The sequence below is a fragment of the Alligator mississippiensis genome, chromosome 1 (assembly GCF_030867095.1).
Source record: "Alligator mississippiensis isolate rAllMis1 chromosome 1, rAllMis1, whole genome shotgun sequence".
Classification (NCBI taxonomy): Eukaryota; Metazoa; Chordata; order Crocodylia; family Alligatoridae; genus Alligator; species Alligator mississippiensis.
Genome location: NC_081824.1, coordinates 427,444,392 through 427,465,804, shown reverse-complemented (window position 1 = coordinate 427,465,804; position 21,413 = coordinate 427,444,392). Strand labels below are relative to the sequence as shown.

Below are 21,413 nucleotides of genomic sequence, written 5' to 3'. Positions count from 1 at the left end.
CACACACTCAGCCCCTCCAAATAACATTAATATAAAGGGGTACATGAGCTGAAACTTTGAGACAGAGGGGGCAGGGGTTGAAAGGGTTCAAAACCCTGACTCAGCCCACGGGGCTCTAAGGCAGAGAGAGCACCACTGACTCGGACAAACTATTTCTGAACTGCTGGACGTTACCCCCAGGATAACTCCAGGGGCTTTCATTTTATCTGGAGAAGTAGAAGAGAAACCAAAGCCAGTTCCTCCAAACTATACGCCGGTCTATTGGGACATTATCAGTCGGACAACGTTACCAAGAGCAGCTACATACGGCAGCAAATTCACAGGCACGCCCAGTACTGGGTGGCCAGGCCTCAGGGCCCGCAGAAACCAGGCTCATGGGCTGAGGCAAGTTCCAGCCTCCCACCCCATGCGGCTGTGTGGAGCCTTTGGGACAGCTCAGGCTCATCCCCGCAAATCTCCTGAATCGGGAACAACCATCTCTCCCTGACTTAAGCTCTGTCTGCCACAGGCTAGCCCTCACTGAAGCGCATGCGCCGAACACCCAACTCCGCCAAGACAGCGGCCTCTCGATGCACCTCTCGAAACGCCGGCTCGCAGCCCAGCCCGGCCCCGCCCCTTCCTTGCCCGGCCCCGCCCCTTCCTTGCCCGGCTGGCGCGTTGTGTGACGCAAACGCCGCGTGTGACGTAACACGTCAGGACGGGAGCGGACGTGTGGGCGGAAGTAACGTGTCAGCAAGATGGTGAGCGGGAGCTGGAATGGGGAGTGGGGGGCGCGGGGTGCCGGGCGGTGGGGAAGGGGTGCGGTTGGGCCGGGCCGGGCGGGAGGCTGTTGAGCTGCGCTGAGCTGAGCCGAGCCGAGCCGCGGCGCCCCCCTCCCTCCGTCGGGCAGGGCTAGGGGCGCTGTGCTGAGTCACGGGGGCGGTTTGTCCCTGCGGGGCGGGGGGCGACTAAACGGCCTGGCCCCTCCTCCCCTCCCTGCTGCCAGGGGCCGGTGGCGCTTCGTCTGGAGGCAGGGGAGGTGGCGGGCTCTGCCTTCGCCTCTGGGCCCTGCCAGAGCCCGGAGCGCCCCCCTTCCCCGGCCTAGGGCAGCGCTTCTCAGCCGGGGTTTGAGGCAGCCTGGGATGTCCCAGGATCCTCTCAAGGGTGTTGCGGGGCCTTGCTCTACTGCACCAGGCTCACAGATTCAACCCTGTGCTACACCTTCCCTATGCCTGAAGAGGAGTGTTTGTGCCCGAAAGCTTGCAGAGAACAATTTTTCCAACTTTTTAGTTGGTCTAATAAAAGGCATCGCATATACCCAAAGAACCTGGTCTGCCGGGTTAAAACCCCACCTGTTCCCATGGTGGGGAGTTCCCATCCAGGCGCTCTCCCACAGCAGCGCTGCTCTGGTATTTTTCAGTAGCAAAAGCAGAGTGAAAATGTAAGAGCTGACATTTTCCAAGGGGGGCCATGAGTCTATCCTTGGGGGATGCAAGCCTTGAAAGGTGGACAACCACTGCCACAAGGAAACCAGGGGCTCGAGGGCAATGTCCATGTCCTGCCACAGCCAGGACAGGGTGTTAAAATGTGCTCCAGGGATCCAAGGAAGGCTTTGCCCCTCCTACAGAGGAAGGAGAAATCACCAGGCAAAGCTTGTGCCCTTACGACTATAAGGTAAAATTCTTTCCTGGTCCCAAATAAGGCTCCCAAGAGTACTTTTTAACCAGGAACCTCGGAGGGGGGGCAGGATTTAAGTCCCAGCAAAAGTATTTGCAGGCCCTAGTCAGAATCAAGGCTTGGCTGTAGGCAGCACCCATTGCCTCTGAGGCAGGTGGAAACACCCCCTGCCCCCCAGGACATTTGTAAGGGGGGGGGAACATTCCTCCCTGGCCCCACATGGCATCCAGCCAAGCCCAGAAGCATGGGATAAGCAGACCCAGTGCCGAGTGGAGGGCAACCTGGGGCTGCATGCGCTACTGCACATATCACAAACCTGAACTGAAGAGTCAGAATTCCCCTCTGTCATCCTATCCACTCCATAAATTTGTTGCAGCTCTTTAATTTTGTTTCATAACCATTGTGGTTGTAGAGCTGCTGCTTCAGTCTGCTCCCACTGAGCATATCCATCTCAATTTCCGCCTGCCTTGGCCTGCAGAGCTCTTTTCCTGATCACTGAATGATGTTCTGGGAGGTCTCTGTTAGTGGTATGAGGTGATTTCTTGGACTTTTCAACACAATGAGTTTTTGTAGCATTACTTGACTCAGGGTGTGGTAGTATAAGCCAAAACTTTTATAAGTTTCAGCTTATGCTTCATCTCTCTGGGCCTTGCAAAGTTTAGTTTTAAATGCTTCATTTGGTTTCACAACAAGTGTAAGAATTCTCATGACAGATCAGACCGAGGTCTGTCTAGCTCAGTATTCTGACTTCAACAGTGGCAGTTTGTAGATGTCTTTAAAGAACACTATTAGAAATAGGCCACATGTGGAATTACCTGTCCCTGTCATTCCCTCCCATTCACCAGCAACAGGTTACATCCCTAATTGTTATGTATAATAGCTCCTGTTGGACTGATCCTCCAAAAGTTGTCTAATCCCTTCTTCCATTTGATTATACCATTAGTTTCCACAATGTCCAGTAGCAATGATTTGCACATTAATTAGACATTGAGAAAGTTCCACAAGCTTCTGGAAGAGATTAGGAATGCTAAACCAAGCCTATGGGCAGCAATGGAGTGGGCCCACCACTGGGAAAGATCAGACTTACTTCTACAGTGTTTTATACCAGCACCAAATGATTTTCCTCCCTGGGCACAACCTTGACAGAGAAGCATGGGTCAAGCTGAACAGATTGAGATCTAGAGACAGGTGCTTCAAAACAACACTTCACAAAGTGAACATCTTCGTCACCTCCCTGTGTGAATGCAGTGTCCAACAAACAACACAGTGCTTAATCGAAAGCTGCAATCTTTACAAATGCCTAGACGGGGCAGGTGGAATCAACACGTGGCGTGATAACACCAGACAGTGGCTCATAGATTTGGGTATCTGACACCATATGAAAAAGAGAGACATTGAGAACAATAATACTTCCTTGCACCTGTTTTAAGTGTGTTCCCTGATTAATTCCTTGGTGCTCCCATGCCCTTGGTTCTTGTATTATGATGCACGATAAAGGACAATTCCTATTCACTTATTTGTTTATTAGATTTATGTCACCCTTCCCCACAAAGGCTCAGGGGTGGCTTGCAGTAAGAGAATAAAATAACTTTAAAATCAGAGAATGTGCAAGTGAACAAATCAACTTATAAAAGCAAGTAAAGTATCAAGAGAGAACAGAACCCTGCCTTAACAATATTTAAACCTAGTCTTGCTTTCTGTACACCTGACAAAATAGGAAGATTTTACAGCAGTTCCGAAAGATGTCAAGGCTGGGGCTCTGTCGGGCCACAAGGTGAGGAGGATGTAAAGCTGAAGAGCAGCTGCCACAAACAATGTCCCCACACGTTTTTGCCAGATAAATTTGATGCACTCATGGCATTTGCAGGAAGTTGCTCTTAGTTGACCATAGGGTTTGGGATGATGCCCAAGGAAGAAGGTGATACCTTGGGTATCCAGGGCCCAGACTTTTTAGGGCCTTTAAAGTGGAAGCCAGCTCTTTGAATTGTACCTAGAAATCTCAGGAAACCAGTACATTTATTGGAGACCTGCCATTGTGCACTCCTGCAGCCCATCAGAAGGCATGCCACCATGTGCTGCACCAGCTGTCGCTTCCAGATGTTCATCAAGGGCAGCCTTGCGTAGAGTGCATTGCAGTAGTCTAGTCTCAAGGTTACAAAAGCACAGATAACAGTGGCCAGATCTGAATCTGAAAAATGTATCACAGCCTTCTCAGCAGGTGGAGACAGTAAAAGGCATTGCTACCCACCACTACCACAACCTTATTCCATACCTTCATGGTTTTGTAGACCTCTCTCATATCCCCATTCATCTTCTCCATTCCAACTTGAAATGTCTCTGCTTTTTAAGTCCCTCTTTCTATGGCAGCTATTCCAGATTCTTCTTCTTTTATTATAGCCTTTTTTTTCTGTATCTTTTCCAGTTTTACTACACCCTTTTTGAGAGAGGTGATCAGAAGTCAACACAGTACTCAAAAATGTGGGCACATCATGATTAGATGTGCCATTTCTTCCTCTTCAGTTTTATTTACTGAATTCTATTCTGTTTCTCCTCATAATTCCCTTTAATATTGTACGTTCTAGTGAACAGTGCTGTTGTTTTTATATTTGTATTACTTTAGTGCTCAGAAATTTCACTCAGTGGCCGCCCCATAAGTAGGCATTATATGTACATATAGTAAAAGACAGCAACTGTTCTTGCTGAGAATGAACAGAAAAGCATAGTGGATAAGTTGTCACCATTATTGCATTATTCCAAGAGACTTAAGCACCTTACGCTTAGTCAAGTGGAACACAAATCTTAAAGCAGTCCTGTAACGTAAGGCTCATGCATATGTAGCTTCAAAGATCCATTGACTAACTTGGCAGATATATTGGCCCTCATACCAAAAATCAATTAAATTTTAAGTTGTCTGAGGTACTTTGAATGAGGTGTAATTTGTTAAGGTGACCCTCACTTTTTTTTGTTTCAGAATTCCAGAGGATCCGGATCTCAGCTGAAGGACAGTATCCCAATTGCTGAGTTTTCAGCAAGTGGACCGTTTGGAGGTCATGATATTCTGCGCAGAGGGTATGCTTTATTGTCTTGTTAGTATCTTATCCAATAAGCAAGTTTAAATTCAAAGTACATAAGAGGAGGGTTTGAATTACCGGGGGGGGGGGGGGGGGGGGAGGCTCAGAGGGGCTAAGCCCCTATCCCATAAGAAACGGGAGCCTCTTCCTGCATACTATGCACATGTTATTTCCAAATAGAAATTTCTTGGTAAACATAGTTTGTCAGAAGTTACCTTTGGTGAATCATACAGTGGTGGGGGGAGCCTCAAGGGGTATCCAGTTCAACCCTTTGCATGAGTGCAGGAATGCTGTTCCTAAGTCACCCCGTCCAATGGTGATCCACCCTCATCTTGAAAACCTCCAGTAAAAGGAGGTTTTCTGTGACTTCCCTGGACAGTCTTTTCCATTTTCTTACTGTTTTAACGGTACAGTTGTCCTATGTAAAGCTTGAATTTCCTGTTTAAACATTATTCTCACAAGTTAATGTTATCAGGCCTGTTATTAATCATCTGTCGAAGGATATGAGCAACTGAGCAAAGCTTTAATTATCTTCCCTTGTGCATCCAAAAAGCGCAGGTTCACCAGTCGTAACAAATAAAGTGGACAACAGTGTGTGTTCTTCTAATAGTGACCTAACTACTATTAATAATGTGATTCAAAAATCTTATCCTTTCACTTCGTGATAATGTGTATAAAACAGGTTGCCACAACTATATGTGCATACAGTTTGTGTAATAATAATATAATTCTAAAACAAATATAAGTTTGTTTGGAATTTAACATTCATATCATATAGGTACAGAAGAAAATCTCAAGTTTGCATGCTAGCCAGCCTGAAATAATTTAGTCAGAGGGTGATGGCAACATCAAAGCATATGCTGTGTAGATCTGTCAAGTCCACAGGCAGCCATTCAAGTTAGATATGACTGTTTGTGAACGAAGTCAATGACTGCTGCTTTGTTGAGTTTTAATTAGGGGAGGAAAAGTGGACTGAAGTTTTTATACATATTTTATTGTTATGATTTTCTTGTAATTTTAGTTCTTGTGTTGCTACACCATTAAGGAAGACACTAATTTTCAAATGACTTTTTCACCACAGCCATCAAGTTTATATCTGGAATTAATCAGAATACAGGTTAGAAAATTGTGACATTACATTTTGTTCTATTTTTAGGTTTACAAGCGTGAAAAATGAACTGTTGCCCAGCCATCCTTTGGAATTGTCAGAAAAAAATGTAAGCGTGGCAATGACTTTGATTACTTTTTATTAATATTTAGTATTACTGATAATAAAGTTGAATTTCAGGCCATTGTTATTGCTAATTTCTTGACCTCTACAGTTTCAATACATCATTCATATATGGGCAGACTTCTAGTATTAAGGACAATAAAATGCATAGTAACTGTATCATTTCATTATAATTAATGCCATTATCATTCAGTGTTAACATTTTTTGTTTTTGGAAGGGTAATATTAAAGCCTACATTTTTCCTGCTGTCTGTATCTTAATCCTTACTTTAAGTAGAAAACAGTTGGCAAATAACAGTAATTTTTTTAAAGGTTGTTGTTACTGGTCTTCTACTAAAAATAGACCATTTTGTTGTGTTTTGAGATGAATAGTTTTCCTCTTCATTTATATTCCTGCTTGCTTGTGGTTAAATGTTTTTGGATTCAACATTTGTGTACTTTTATCAGTAGACTGTTGCCATGGACATTGTAATTTGTGAAATAGAAAACAGATAACAGAATTTGGGGAAAATATTATTGCTATCTTCTATTATGGATAGTGCAGCTGTTATCAATACATCAGCGCAAAACTCAGAGCCAAAACTGAACCACTCTAATTTTCAAAACTTTAAAATAATTTTATATGTATTTTGTAGTATTATTTAGTCAGTCAAAACTAGCCAGTATCTACCTAAGTGGGTTTGCAGAGTATACTTAATGTTGTCAGTTAATTCCAGAGCACCTACTGAAAGTCCAGACTAGATAAGTGATTTTCAGTCTGAGTGCTGTGACACCTTGGGGTGCTACCAGATCTTTTGAAGGGTGCAATGAAGTGTGAGGAGATGAGCCAGGTATGAAAAAATAATCAGATAATTGCAGGCTCAGGCTTGTCTGTGAATGACCAATCCCCCACTCTCACCGTCCAGCCCCTCTGCAAGGATGTAAGCACTGCAATATGTAAATTAATTTTTGAAATCGAGTGCCACTACATTCACAAAAGTTTTATGGAGGGGTGCCTTGATTCCAATGAGGGGTACCCCATGTCCAAAAAGGTTGAGAACCACTGTTGTAGATGAAGAGTTGTCAACCTTTATGGGAGGGGACAAAATACCGCTTGTGGGCTGGGTCTGCTGCCCACCTGACAGGATACGGCCTGTGGGCCAGATTTGACCCCAGGTAGCTGAATCCAGGCTGTGGATGCCCCCGTAGTACTCTAGGGCAGCCCACGCTGTGTTCCCACCAGCCCAGGCCCCAACCAGCACTCACAATTTCCAGCACTTCCTAGTGTAGCTGCAACCGCCTAGGTGCTGCTCTGCTCCTCTTGCCTCTAGCTATGGCTCCTGCTTCTGGTCCTGCCCTTGTTGTGCAACTCTACACAGAGGGACGGGGGAGCTTCAGCCGGATGCCTCCTGCCTTGGCATACAGGGTTCTGGCTCCAGCTCCTGAGTGCCTTCCACCTGCTCCACCTGCCTGGAGCAAGGAGCAGCCATTTGCAGGCTGGTGGCAGAGCGGGTAGAAGATGACTGGTGCAGCAGCTGCCCAGCTAAAGCTTCAATATCTGCATCAATGACCTGGAAGATGGTATAGAATGTACACCCAGCAGGTTTGCAGATGACACCAACCTGGGGGGAGTAGTAGATACGCTGGAGGGTAGAGCTAGGATTCAGAGTGACCTAGACAAATTGGAGGATTGGGACAAAAGAAATCTCATGAGGTTCAACAAACAGTCCCCTGCACTGCTACAACCTGGGGGCTGACTGGCTGGGCAGCAGCTCTGCAGAAAAGGGCCTGGGAGTTACAGAAGACAATAAGCTGAATATGAGCCAACAGTGTGTCCTTCTTGCGAAGAAGAGTAAGGGCATACTGCGCTGCATTGGTTGGTGTATTGCCAGCAGGTCAAGGGAAGTGACTTTTCAGCACTTGTGAGGCCAAATCTGAACCACTGTGTTCAGTCTTGGGCCCATCCACTACAGAAAAGCTGTGCACCAATTGGAGAGAGTCCAGCAGAGGGCAACGACAATGGTGAAGGGGCTGGAGGACATGACTTCTGAGGAGAGGCTGAGGGTACTGGGCTTATTTAGTCTGGAGAAGAGGAGCCTGAGAGGAAATTTAATAGCAGCCTTCAACTACTTAAAAGGGGTTTCGAAAGAGGATGGAGCTAGACTGTTCTCAGTGGTGGCAGATGACAGAACAAGGAGCAATGGTCTCAAGTTGCAGCAAGGTAGGTTTAGGTTAGAAATTAGGAAGAAGTGTCTATCTAACTAGGAGCATAGTAAAATGCAGGAGCAGGTTACCCAGAGAGGTTGTGGACCCTCCATCCTTGGGAGGTTTTTGAGACCCAGCTAGACAAAGCTTTGGCTGGGGTGATCAAACTGACGATGGTCCTGCTTTGAGCTGTGGGTTGGACTACATGATCTGAGGTCCCTCCCCATCCTGATTTTCTATGATTCCCTCCTTGCCCACCCAGAATGGCAAAACAGGGGTAGGAAAAGGTGATGTTGCTGCTGGAGGTGAGGAAAGAAGAGTAGTACCCAGTTGGCTGTATACATGCCCGGAACAGCCCCATCAGAAGCTGTGCTCTGGCCAGGGCTGGGGTTGAGCTGCTGAGCTGGTGGGTGCAGGCAGGAGCATGGCATGAGCTGCTCTAAACAGAACGCTGCAGGGGCAGCTGCGGACTGTTGGAGCTCTGTTGCACGTGCCACTTCCCCCTGCCCCTTCACCCCCTTCCTCCCCTCACTCCCAGCTAGCTTCTGGGACCTAGCACCCAGGCTGCCCCCTCAGACATGCATGCACGCACCCCTCCATATACATATACCCTCTAACAGGGCAGGGGCATGCAGGGAGTGGATCACAGTTCAGCTCAAGCCCAACAAACTGGCCCTGTGATCCCAACCTCATCTGCCCCAAAACACTGTTCCCCACCCAGTTAAAGCCCCATAGGGAGTTTGGGTGAGTTGTTGGAGGGGTGCGGGTTGCTGACCTGGCCTGTGACAGCTCATCAAACTATATGTGACCCTTGTGCCCAGATAATTGCCCACCCTTGCTTTATAGGCTCAAGGCACTCCTCCACAACTATTCTGAATTTAGTAGTAACTTCTTTATATGTGAGCAGAAGGTACTCCTCCTTTTCCCTGCACAAGAGAGATTTGCGCCCCTGCCTTTGCCTGGATGCATGGGTCTCAGGAGGCACACCTTGCCCCCTAGGAAGCACTGGGGTAAGGGAAGCACTTGCTGTATTCTGGCTGCAGTGATTGTATTGCTGGTCTGGGCCCTTAGGTGGGTCAGCAGGACCAGTCTCATGGCTGCCGCTCCCATCAGGTTGGGCTGCTATGGGCTACCCTCTACCTGTTGCGGCCACTTCCAACTCCAGCCTTGCATAGTGTCTCCTAGAAATAGAAGTGTGGCAAGGCATCACCCTTAAAAGGATCTCACAGCACTTCAGTTGAGAATCTCTTATCTAGACTAAGCATTTACTTTTCTGAATTAAATATATGTTATATACTTTTTTCAACATATAAGAGAAATAATGCCTAGTTTCTGGGGCCCTATAAACTTCTAGTGCTGGATTTAGGAGAAAACGTGTCAATTTTTTTTTTTTTTTTTAAACAATGGTCAAAACAGGGACATGAGTTGTTTGTCAGTTTTTAAGGCCTGCTTTGGTTTTTCATTTTAAATCAAGTGACCTGGCTTTTCTATTTCTATATTGCTAATGTTTTTATTAACACTTGCTTCGAATTGAATAGTTTTGAATACAGATCAATACATGTCTATACTACTGGAGTCAAATATATTCTGCCAAAAATAACACAACAGGTAGGGTTGACTTTATGACTAGACCAGTGAGATTTGCTCTCTCACTTAAAAGAAAATATGTTAATGTTTGGGTATTTTTCATGTATACCAAGTTGTTGGTAAGCAATATCTGTTTTCTGTATTTCCATTTTTTGGTGATTTGATTCATTAGCATGTTCACTGAAAAATAATTTTAAAAATACTTTTTCTGTCACTGTTTTTGAAGACATCTCTCTCAAAAACGTTTTCTCGTTATAGTTTCAACCAAATCAGGATAAAATGAATTTTGCAACACTGAGAAATATTCAAGGACTCCACGCACCTTTAAAGCTGCAAATGGAATTCAAAGCAGTGAAACAGGTAGGCCTTTTTAGTTATTTTGGGAGAATAAATTGCTTCAGTTAACTTCTGCATCTGGAAAAGGGTTCTTTTAGGAGCATCTGTTTACTTCAAAATACATTGGATAACTGCTTAAAGCAAACTCTTAACATAGCTCTTTCAATAATTCAGTTACATTTAATACTTTACATCTTAGAAACTTTCAGAGTTGCTGCTTCAGTTAACAACAGGTAAAGTAGGATTGAGCAGCTTAACTTTGGGTGTTCTCCCTTTCTGTAAAATTTAGCAGAGCCACAGGAATGCAGTATTGGTTCCTAAAAACAATAATCTTTGTCCTGCCTTTCATGCAAAGCTTTTGAACTTCATAGGAAGGGAATCCCTGCTCTTGCAGATGAGAGGAATTTGTGGGACTGGAAAGAGAAAGGAAGACGTCAAGATTACAAATTCTCTGCCCCTCCTTCTTTCAATATTTTCTGATTCTGTGATCATCAGGGAACCTGGTTTTCCATGATAAAAAATTGCAAATTCTATGATAACGTCAAAATCAGTGATTTAAAATTAATTATAATTTCATGGTAGGTAGGGTTGGAAGGGACTGGAGCAGATCATCAAGTCCAACCCCCTGCCATGGCAGGAAAGAGTACTGGGGTCAAACGACCCCAGCAAGGTGTTCATCTAGCCTCCTTTTAAAGACCCCCAGGGTAGAAGCCAGCACCACTTCTCTTGGAAGTTGGTTCCAGATCCTAGCCGCCTTGACTGTGAAGTAGCACCTCCTGATATCTAGTCTAAATCTACCCTCTGCCAGCTTGTGACCGTTATTTCTTGTCACTCCTGGGAGTGCTCGGGGGAACAGGGACTCCCCCAATGCCTGCTGGTCCCCTCTAACTAGTTTGTAACAGGCCACTAGATCCCCCCTCAGCCTTCTCTTGTGGAGGCTGAGCAGGTTCAGGTCCCTTAGCCTCTCCTCATAGGGCCTGCCCTGCTGCCTCCTGATCATGCAAGTGGCCCTCCTCTGAACCCTCTCCATGTTGTCTACATCCCTCCTGAAGTGCGGTGCCCAGAACTGGATGCAGTACTCCAACTGCGGCCTGACCAGTGTTGCATAGAGGGGAAGGATCACCTCCTTGGACCTGCTTGAGATGCATCTGTGGATGCACAACAAGGTACGGTTAGCCCTACTGACCGTGACCTCGCATTGTCAGCCCATGTTCATTTTGGCATCAATAATGACTCCAAGATCCTTTTCTGCCTCTGCACTGACAAGAAGGGAGTTCCCAGCCTGTAGGTATGCTGCTGGTTCTTCCTCCCCAGGTGCAGTACCTTGCACTTGTCAGTGTTGAAACCCATCCTGTTCTCATCTGCCCACCCCTGTAACCTGTCTAGGTTCAATTGCAGCCCATTCCTCCCTTCTAGTGTGCCCACTTCCCCCCACATCTTAGTGTCGTCTGCGAATTTGAATAGGGTGCTTTTTACCCCCTTGTCCAAGTCACTGATGAAGATGTTGAACAACGCAGGCCCAAGGACCAAGCCCTGCAGAACCCCACTGCCCACATCACTCCAGGTCAAAAATGACCCATCCACCACCACTCTCTGGGTGCGGCCCTCCAGCCAGTTAGTGACCCAATTGACTGTGTAGGTGTCGACGCCACAGTCCCCTAGTTTTTTAATGAGAATGGGGTGAGAGACAGTGTCGAAGGCCTTCCTGAAGTCCAGAAAGACTATGTCCACTGCTACCCCTGCATCTAAGGATTTTGTGACTTGGTCATAGAAGGCCACCAGGTTGGTCTGACAGGACCTGCCTCTAATGAACCCATGTTGGTTGCCCCTAAGCACAGCCTCCCCTGCTGGCCCCTCATGGACATGCGCCAGGATAATTCTCTCAAAAAGCTTACCCAGGATCGAGGTAAGACTAACTGGCCTATAGTTTCCTGGGTCCTCCTTCCTCCCTTTTTTGAAAATGGGAACCACTTTCCCCCTTTTCCAGTCCTCCGGCACAATGCCAGAGCACCATGAGTGCTTGTAAAGTCGTGCCAGGGGTCCCGCAATGACCTCTGCTAATTCCCTCAGCACTCTGGGGTGGAGATAATCAGGACCAGCTGATTTAAATATGTCCAGTCCCTCCAGAAGTTCCCTGACTAGATCCTCACTGACCCTAGGTCTGGGTGCGCCTCCCCTGGGGCCTATGGAGGTTCCGGTTCGGGGGTTGACCCGGTCCCTGCTCAGGAAAATGGAGGCAAAGAAATCGTTAAATAGGTTAGCCTTGTTGTCTGGTGTGACGACTAGATTTCCTAGCATTTCTTGCAGAGGCCCCAGATTGCCTGGTACCTTCTTTTTACCCCCTACATATTTAAAAAAGGATTTCTTGTTGTTCTTGATCCGGGTAGCTAGTCCCAGTTCCATCTCCGCCTTGGCCTTCCTGACCTCCCCCCCAGGCAACTGAGGTATAGTCCTCCCTGGTGATGGCCCCTCCCTTCCATTGGGTACATGCCTCCCTTTTAGCCAGGAGATGTTCCTGTATGATTTTGGTGAGGGGGGGGCTTTTGTGCCCTCTTGTCCCCTTTGATCCATGTTGGGATTACCTCCCTTTGGGCTTGGAGGATCGTCTCCTTAAGGAACGACCACTCTTCTTGGACCCCTGACTCCTCTCTCCTCCGGGACCTCAGTGCCTCCCCGACTATTCTCCTTACCTCATTGAAGTCTGCCCAAATTTAAGGCCCCCAACAGCCCTCCATCCTCACACACACAGGCACGGATACACACAGACATACACACACAACACCCCCCACGCCCCTGCAGGTAGGTGTGTGTTGAGGGGAAAAAGGGGGGTTCGGCCCAAGAAAGGCTCAGGGGGGAGTGCATCTCTGTGCTGCACTGCCACTGCCCTGTGATCCTGGCTCCAGTCCTGCCTTCCCATCCTGCCCCCCAACACCACTCCCTCCACCTGCAGCCCCATCCCACCCCCCCAGCTGAGTTCACCCTGCTTGTGGGGGTCCAGGCCACTTAGAGAGTTTTGGTGAGCTGTTACGGGTGGGAGGCGGGTGTGCTGACCTGGCCTGCAACAGTGCACCCAAACTCCCTAAATGGCCCTCTAGCCTAAATAATTTCCTACCACTGCTCCAGCCAGGAACCTCTCTGGCTTAAAGTCCCAGCCAGAGCATTGGCACAGCCTAGTCACAATGCCCAGCCTTGGCTGCGCTAACTCCCAGGGACCCAGAATACTGTGAGAAATGTATACAATATAAAATTGTAGCATAGCTGTTGACATGTTTTTTTTTAATTTCTGATTATTGAGTTAGAAAAAAGAATGTTGGAAATAAAGTAGCTAGTCAGATATTGAAAATTAACTTGCTGCTTGTTCATCTGACCTCTTTACACAAGGGAAAGAGACTTGCAGAGCCTTTTACAGATTTTTGGAAGGAAAGTGGATATCTTTTTTTTTTTTTATTCAACTGAAATTTAAAACTGTTTGTGCTACATGTGCATTCTGTTGTCATCCTGTGCCTTGAACAGGCGGTGATTTATAACTAATCTTGAGATATATTTATGCAAGCTAGAATACCTCGGTAGTTATGTCCATTGTATCTATCATTTCCCAGAGAACACGTTATTTTACTGTTTATTTTTGAGAATTTTGACTTGGGGACAATTGCGGGAAACTTGCACAAACTGTGACTTACTGTCTTTTTCACAGGTGCAACGTCTTCCATTTCTTCATAGTTCAAACATTGCACTGGATACCCTGAGAGGAAACGATGAATGCATTGGTTTTGAGGATATTCTTAATGGTAAATATACTTTTCAAGGGTTTTGTGAGCTGCCAGGAGTCTCAATATTACCAGGGGAAAAATGAGATTTGGGTGGTCAAGATCTCTGTATGTACTCAAGGCAATGAAAGTTTATAAACACATTTTATTTTTCTTTTAGTCCAGGATTTTAAAGAGGAGGGATAAACTTGATGGGGCTGTTTGCTTTTGAGAGTTCTTTCCTTACATGTGGAGCAAGGATGTGTGGGGTATTGGTAATAAATATATCTGCTAACCCTTATTTTAATAGTGTTTAAAGGATATTAATGCACTGCTAAAAGCTTTTTCTCGGAAGAGTGTCTCTTATCCTCCAGCACTTTGATTATGAAGCCTTGCCATTGCTGAAAAAGCATTAGATAAGAGTTGTTGAAGAGACCAAATCAATCTTGTGCACACAGGGGCATATTAGGACAGAGTGTATTGTTCCCTATGCACATGTTCCTACTACTTTAGCTGGTGTGAAATGGGGGTCGGCCTGCTCTTTTCTTCATAATCTCAGTCCATGTAGTTCCCAGTGAAAGGTCCTGTACCTCATGGTTTGGCATACTCTTCCGGATAATCATGGGGTGTCTTGTAATGAACATATACTTCTTGAGGGAAATACTCATCTTGTATTAGGAAGTTGCTTTTCAAAGTTTTACTAGCTTAGTAAAATATTAAGTCTTTTTTGTTCTCTTTTTTCAGACCCATCACAAAGTGAGGTTATGGGAGAGCCACATACGATGATGGAATACAAGCTTGGTTTATTGTAACACAAACCTAATCTCCATCTACTGTTCATAAAGATGTTTCTTGTATGCGTCTTTTACTATATCGAAGGTTCAGCTATACAGCTTTAAAATGACCTACAGATTTTGTTAACATAGCCGTGGCTATCTCTTGCCTTCCTTGATAAAAAGGCACATTAAACTTTTAAATATCTACTATGAATGGTTTTGTCCTTGCTTGTCAATAATAGAAATGTCCCATAACTGGATAGTTAAATTTACGTCTCTTTGTAGATTACTCAGGATGATAGCTACGTAGCTTTTGAAATATTATGTGTGTATACAAGATATCCCAAAATACATGTGCATTTTAGTGGCAGTAATCAGTTACAAAGTGTTGAATGGATTTTTTTTTTTTTGTTTCTGAAAATTTTCCATAATCTTTTTCTAAGCACTGAATAAATATTTGCTATAAATGCTGTGGCTTTCCAATATATGTTCAGTCACAAATCAGATGTCTTTGGCCCCAAAACACATCCTATTAATTCATTCCCTTGTAGGGCAATAACTTCAGTTAACTTGCCAACAGACAGAAGAAACCTGTCGCAAACATTCTTTCTCCGCCAGCTAATGTGGGTGGCTCTTCACTAGAGGAGAGCTATACATAAAAATGGATTCATAGATTGTAAGGTTGGAAGGGACCTTGGAAGATCATCAGGTCCAGCCCCCTGCACCAGGCAGGAAAAATGACAGGTGGGTTCAAGTAACCCCAGCAAGATGACTGTCCAGTCTCCTCTTGAAGCTTTCCAGGGTAGGCGATTGCACCACTTCTGGAGGGAGCTTATTCCATAGTCTGGACACCCTGATCAGAGTTTTTCCTAATGTTGAGCCTGAATCAATCTTCCAGGAGTTTGTGGTCATTATTCCTAGTTTTCCCCAAGGGCGCCCTGGTGAACAGTTGTTCACCAAGCCTCTGATATACTCCCCTGATGTAGCGGTAAGCTGCTACCAAGTCCCCTCTTAGCCTTTTCTCTTTCAGGCTGAAGAGTCCCAGATCCTTCAGCCTTTCCTTGTATTGCATGTCATGCAAGCCTCTAATCATATGGGTTGCCCTTCTCTAGACTCTCAAGTTTTACCATGTCCTTGTTTAAGTGCAGTGCCCAAAACTGGATGCAGTACTCCAGTTAGGGTCTCACGAGTGACAAGTAGAGTGAAAGAATCACTTCCTTGGTCTTCTTTGAGATGCATTGATTGATGCATGCCAGAGTATTATTTGCCCAGCTGGCAACAGAGTTGCACTGCTGGCTCATATACATGCTGTGGTTTACTATTACCCCCAGGTCTCTTTCATTTGTAGCGCTGGTCAGGTTGGCGTTGCCAAGCCTGTAGTTGGCAAGGGATTGTTCATCCCCAGGTGGAGCACTATTGAACTTTATCTGGTTGTGATTTGCCCAACTTGTTAGCCCATCTAGATCCACCTGAATCTGTAGCCTATCTTCAAGCGTGACTATGCTTCCCTATAACTTGGTGTCATCTGCGAACTTGGCCAGTGAGCTCTTCAGCACAACATCCAAATCATTGTTAAAGATGTTGAAAAGTAGAGGATTGTGCACCAACCCCTGTGGGACACCACTGCCCACTTCTTGCCAGGATGACACAGATCCTTTCATTAGGCCTCTCTGGGACCTACCCCGCATCCAGCTTCATACCCACTTAACTGTCTTGCAGTTAAGTCCACTATCTTTCAATTTTCTCCCAAGAACATTGTGGGATGCCAGATCAAGGTCTTTTTGGAAATCAAGGTATACAATATTCACCACTTCTCTCTTATCCAGGTGGCAAGTTACCTGGTTGTAAAAGGAGATGAGATTGGTAAGACAAGACCTGCCTGCGACAGCCATGCTGGCTGTCATTCAGAATCCTATTTTCTGCAAGCCTATCACACATAGACTCCTTAATGAATTTTTCTAGTATTTTCCCTGGGATAGAAGTTAGGCTAACTGGCCTATAGTTACCCGGGACCTCCTTCCTCCCCTTGAAGATGGGCACAACATTGGCCCTCTTCCAATCCTCAGGGACCTCTCTGGAGCACCACAAGTTTTGGAACAGTTTTGCCAGGGGCTCTGCAATGACGTCAGCCAGCTCCTTCAGTACCCTCAGATAGAGTTCATCCAGTCCTGCTGACATGTATGTCTAATTTCTTTAACTGATTATACACCAGTTCTATGGCTACAGTAGAAAAACAGTAATTTCTGCCCTGCTCGTTCTATACCTTATCCAGCATGACTTTCCCTGTGGTCCGGTGAAATACCAAGGCAAAGTTGTCATTCAGGAGTTCAGTTTTCTCCTCAGTGTCGGTAACCAGCTGTCCTGAGTTGTTGAGCAGTGGCATTAAACTCCTATTTGCTTTCCTCTTGTTCCCTGTGTACTTAAAGAAGGTCTTTTTGTTGTCTTTGATTCCCGTTGCTAATCTAAGTTAAGTTACTGCCTTAGCCTTTCTAATTTGTTCCCTACAAATGTGGGTTGTTGTTGTATAGTCCTTCTTGGAGCCTGTCCCCAGCTTCCATTGTTTGTATGCCTCTTTTTTTCTTTCCAAGGAGGACTGTGGTTTCACTGTTTAGCCAGGAGGACTTCCTATCCCGTCTGCTACACTTTCTCCACATGGGAATGGACTTCCTTTGTGCTTCAAGGATTGTGTCCTTAAGGAACGACCACTCTTCCTGCACACCTTTTGCCTTCGGTCCTGGGTCCTGCAGCACTTGCCCTGCTAGTGACCTAAGCTTGTTGAAACTTGCATTTTTGAAGTCCAAGACTTCAATCCTGCTATCAGATTTGTCCGCCTTGCAATGGACAGTGAATGTGATGGTTTCATGGTCGCTGTCACCCAGGCTACCCTCTGTTTTTAAGTCTGTCACCAGGTCATCTCCTTTGGCCAGGACCAAGTATAAGAGAGCATTACCTCTGGTTGGCCCATGCACCTCCTGAGCCAGGAAGAGCTCTTCAATGCAGGTCAGGAAGGAATGCGACCAGTCCGACTTGGACGAGCATTTCTCCCAGGAGATGTCGGATAATTGAAGTCCCCCATGACAACAATATGGAAGCATACTACTTCATGAGAAGAGAGTTGGAGATCAGAATTTGGCATCACATAGATGCCTAAGAACAGAATCCTGCAGGAGCAGTCTCACTAGACTCCATAACTATGGGATTGTACTGTGGCACACGTGGGAGTGGTATTCCTGCTTATGTGGAAACTTAAAATAACTGCTTAATAACAGTTAAAAGGTAGGCCTGTGCGAAATGGCTAGTATTCACTTCGGATTTGTCCGATTCGGGGGACAGTGATTCGATTTGGTGATTCAAATCACTGTCCTGATTTGATTTGTCTGAATCTTCGAATCGGCCAGGACAGGTCCACCCCCCACCCCTCTCCCAGCCCAGCAATGGCTGCCCCAGCTCTCAGCACTTAAAGTCCTGGCTCACTGGGTACTGCTGGGTGGGAGGCGAACCCCACTGCCCCACGCTGCATAAGGGACTCTGCACGAGCCCCCCGACCCCTCCCCCTCGCTCCCTCAGCCCCCCCACAGGTATCCCGCACAGCCCAGCTCCGACCCTTTAAGAAAAAAAACAACATGAAAAAACCCCAGGACTCGCCGCTTTTGCCAGTGGGGGCATGATTCATGCTACATGGGGGGCTCTGCATGAGCCCTCGAAGCCCCAAGGATATACCAGGAGTGGTGAGTCCCAGGGCTTTTGGTTTTTTTTCTTAAAGGGCCAGAGCTAGCTGGGGTGGGGAGGCTGAGGGGGGCGGAGGGCTCGTGGCAGAGCCCCCAATGCAGTGTGGGGCAGTGGGGGGCAGCAAGGATTTCCCACCCCCACACCCAGCACCACCCAGTGAGCACAGGGCTTTTCTTTAAAGTACCGAGCTGGGGTGGGCGGGGCCAGCCATGGGGATGCTGGGGAACTGGGGGGGGGGGTTCCCCCCATGGTCCTCCCACCTCCCCCAGTCCACTTCCCCTGCCCCTAGTACTTACCAGCTCCAAGTCAGCTGCAGCTCCCTGCTGCAGCCACCAGGAACTGCCTGAATCATCAAAGCTCTCCAAATCTCTGAAGATTCAGAGAGCTTGGAATCAATTCAAACCTTTAAATCGGTCCCCTGATTCAATTCAGATTCAGCGATTCGACCACTGAATCGGGCTGAATCTCCTCCGAATCGAATCACCACCCGAAGCTTTGCACAGCCCATTAAAGAGTAAGAAAATACACAAGCATCTTAAATTTTATGTGAAACATGCAACTTACACATGCTACTGCAGCAAAAACATTAAAATAGAAATTACTACCTTGGTGTAAGAATGCAAATCATCTTATAGGAGGATCACCAAAGCAATCATAAAATAGGAGGCGACAGCTATATGCACATATAACTTTTACAAATTAATAGTTAAATGAAAGGTATCTTCTGTATGCTTCAAGGGGAGGATTTTATTAAATTACAGAGGTTGTTAGGGCTGATGTTGAATAGTTTTTATATAGGACATTGTATTACAGTTAATCCCAGGAAGTTTAGAATACAGGTTTCCCTTTCTTTATGCGGGTTCTGTATGTTCGAATTCACTCTTATGCGTTGATCATTTTTATACCAATAATTCATTATATGGGAGGTAAATTCACTCTTCTGCGATTGGCGTGGTGGAAGCCTGCAGTCAGCTGCTTTGTGCACTGTGTTGTGGGAATGATGTGCACCGACATACAGTCTTCTGTATGGATCTGTGCTTCATGCTTGTTGTCTGTGACATATTTCTGTAGTTGCCATCCCCATTAGGATAGTGCCCTGTGCTTGTGTACTGTCTGCTGTTGGTGAGTACCAAAATTGTCTTGTAAAAGTGGTAGAAATGAGTCTGGGGGTCAGTACAGTCAAGGTCTTGGAACGTATCCCTGTTTGTTACATTGTAATGTGAGTTTCCTTAATGCAAATTCGAGTTATGTGCTGTTTTCCAAGATACAGCATAAAACAAGGGAAACCTGTAATACAGTCCACTATGCTTAAAGTGGTCAAATTATATTAAGAACAGTTAAGGATGCAACCAGTCTGAGTTTTGCACATTGCTGCATTTTATAACTAGACCCTGTTTCAAGCATTACGCTTATGTATTTAAACTTTTGTTTAAAAAAATCTCTCTGGTACTCGTGCTTGTAATTGAAACCTGCCAAAATGAGCAAAATATAATTAGTACAAGGATATTTGCTTGCATCTACAAACAGCCCAGTGTAATATAGCTGAGGGTAGGGGCTGCATCCATTCAGCAGATCTAGGTGTTGATCTGAGGAGAATGATGCTGAGAACTTAAATGTATGTGTTCCCTATTTCACTGCAGGTCGTTTTAGCAGAAACATGATACAAGCTTAGTTCTGAAACCCAAAATGTCTTCTGTTTCCATCTGTATGTCAAAAGCCACCAGAGTTTCCAGGGATAAAAGCTAGAGGAATTTTTTGGTGCAGTTCTGCATTTTAATACATCTTGTAGCAATTTAAAAACATGGAGGACAGCACCACGGAAGGGATACTTCAGTGACTCCACTGATCATTTTCATATAGAGGTTAGATCATTAGCAGATCGAAAGCTTTTTAACCAAAGTTGTGGAATTTTCAGTCTGTTTCACTGGAATTCTTGAAATCAGGGTCTGACTATAAAAAGTAGGTCAGGTTTGCTATACGGCCTTAATTATAGTTTATTTTTGCTCCAGTGCAGTTGTAGTGAACGAATGAGTGAACATGAAGATGTAGGCCTCCTCACGTTTATTCTTGAATTATCTTGCATTTGGACAGCCATGACCAGGATATGTACAGCAAATATCTAGGCCAGTTATTGCTTTAGAAGCTGTTAGATTTCACTGTAGGATTTTCATATAGAGGAAAGGAGTAGAGGAAATAACTGGAATCATGTGCAATGTAGTATATTGGTATTGGTACTATTCACTAGGGTTTATACTTCTCTGGGCTGACCAGTGTGTATGGCCTGCACAAAATCAGACTTTGGGAATAAGAGTTTGCCCTCAGGGTACCATGTAGTACAGGGGTGGGCAAAATACAGCCTGTGGGTCTGGCCTGCTAAATTTCACCTGGTCTGCAACTACTACTTTGAAGGAGAACTGTATCTGGCCCATAGCTGTGCCCTAGTTTTCAGTGCCTCTCACCTTTCTCCCTTCCCCACGGCAGCCAGCTGCAACAGAAGCAGCCACTCCCCTCCTCTCCCCTGCTGGCCCACCCTGTCCCACCATCCGGCCTCCAGGATAGGTTCCAAGGTGGGGAGCGCTGAGGTCACAGCCAGGCTTTTGCCTGGCGAGGCTGTCTGTGCACCACTCCAACCCTGCACTTGACGAGTTGAAGCTCAGGTAAGGTTCTCTCCGCTGGTGGGGGAGGAGGTGCAAGGGGAAGAGGGCCAGGGGCGGCAGGTTATCTGGGCTCCGCCAGGCCAGGGCCTGGTAGGGGTGTGGGCACTGGTGCCACGATGTGTTCCTACATGCCACTTTTGGCTGCACCATATGGAAGCAGTTGGTGTGGCTCCTGCCTGACCCCAAGTCCCCAGCACGCGGCTAATCTAATGAATAAAGTGTGGAATAAACTCAGGAATAAAGTGAGACACCAGCACAACCGTGTGCCAGGAAATGAAGATGGGGAATGGGTGCAGGGAGAAGGGGGAAACAGCATGATATTGGCCTGGCCAGGTCTAGACAACCTGTGACTATGCCCCTTTCTCCTTGCACCTCTCCCGACTCCCCAGCATATGGCCAGGCTGGGCCAGTGCCACACTGTATTCTCACATGCCACTTCA

At 46.0% G+C, this 21,413-nt stretch overlaps 1 protein-coding gene across 1 annotated transcript; it reads left to right on the top strand.

Annotated features, from left to right (window-relative positions):
- The first annotated feature begins 633 nt into the window (after positions 1-633).
- POMP (proteasome maturation protein) lies at positions 634-14,795 on the top strand. The gene is made up of 6 exons (XM_006266182.4): positions 634-740; positions 4,628-4,725; positions 5,884-5,944; positions 9,988-10,089; positions 13,760-13,853; positions 14,556-14,795. The coding sequence occupies exons 1-6, from the start codon at positions 738-740 to the stop codon at positions 14,621-14,623; spliced, it is 426 nt and encodes a 141-aa protein (XP_006266244.2). The 5' UTR covers positions 634-737; the 3' UTR covers positions 14,624-14,795.
- Positions 14,796-21,413: the final 6,618 nt, after the last annotated feature.

Bases quoted from the DNA above. Each gene is read 5' to 3' on its own strand.
- POMP (XM_006266182.4), top strand. The intron at 10,090-13,759 runs GTAGGCCTTTTT...TCTTTTTCACAG, and splicing joins AATTCAAAGCAGTGAAACAG to GTGCAACGTCTTCCATTTCT. The intron at 13,854-14,555 runs GTAAATATACTT...CTCTTTTTTCAG, and splicing joins TTTTGAGGATATTCTTAATG to ACCCATCACAAAGTGAGGTT.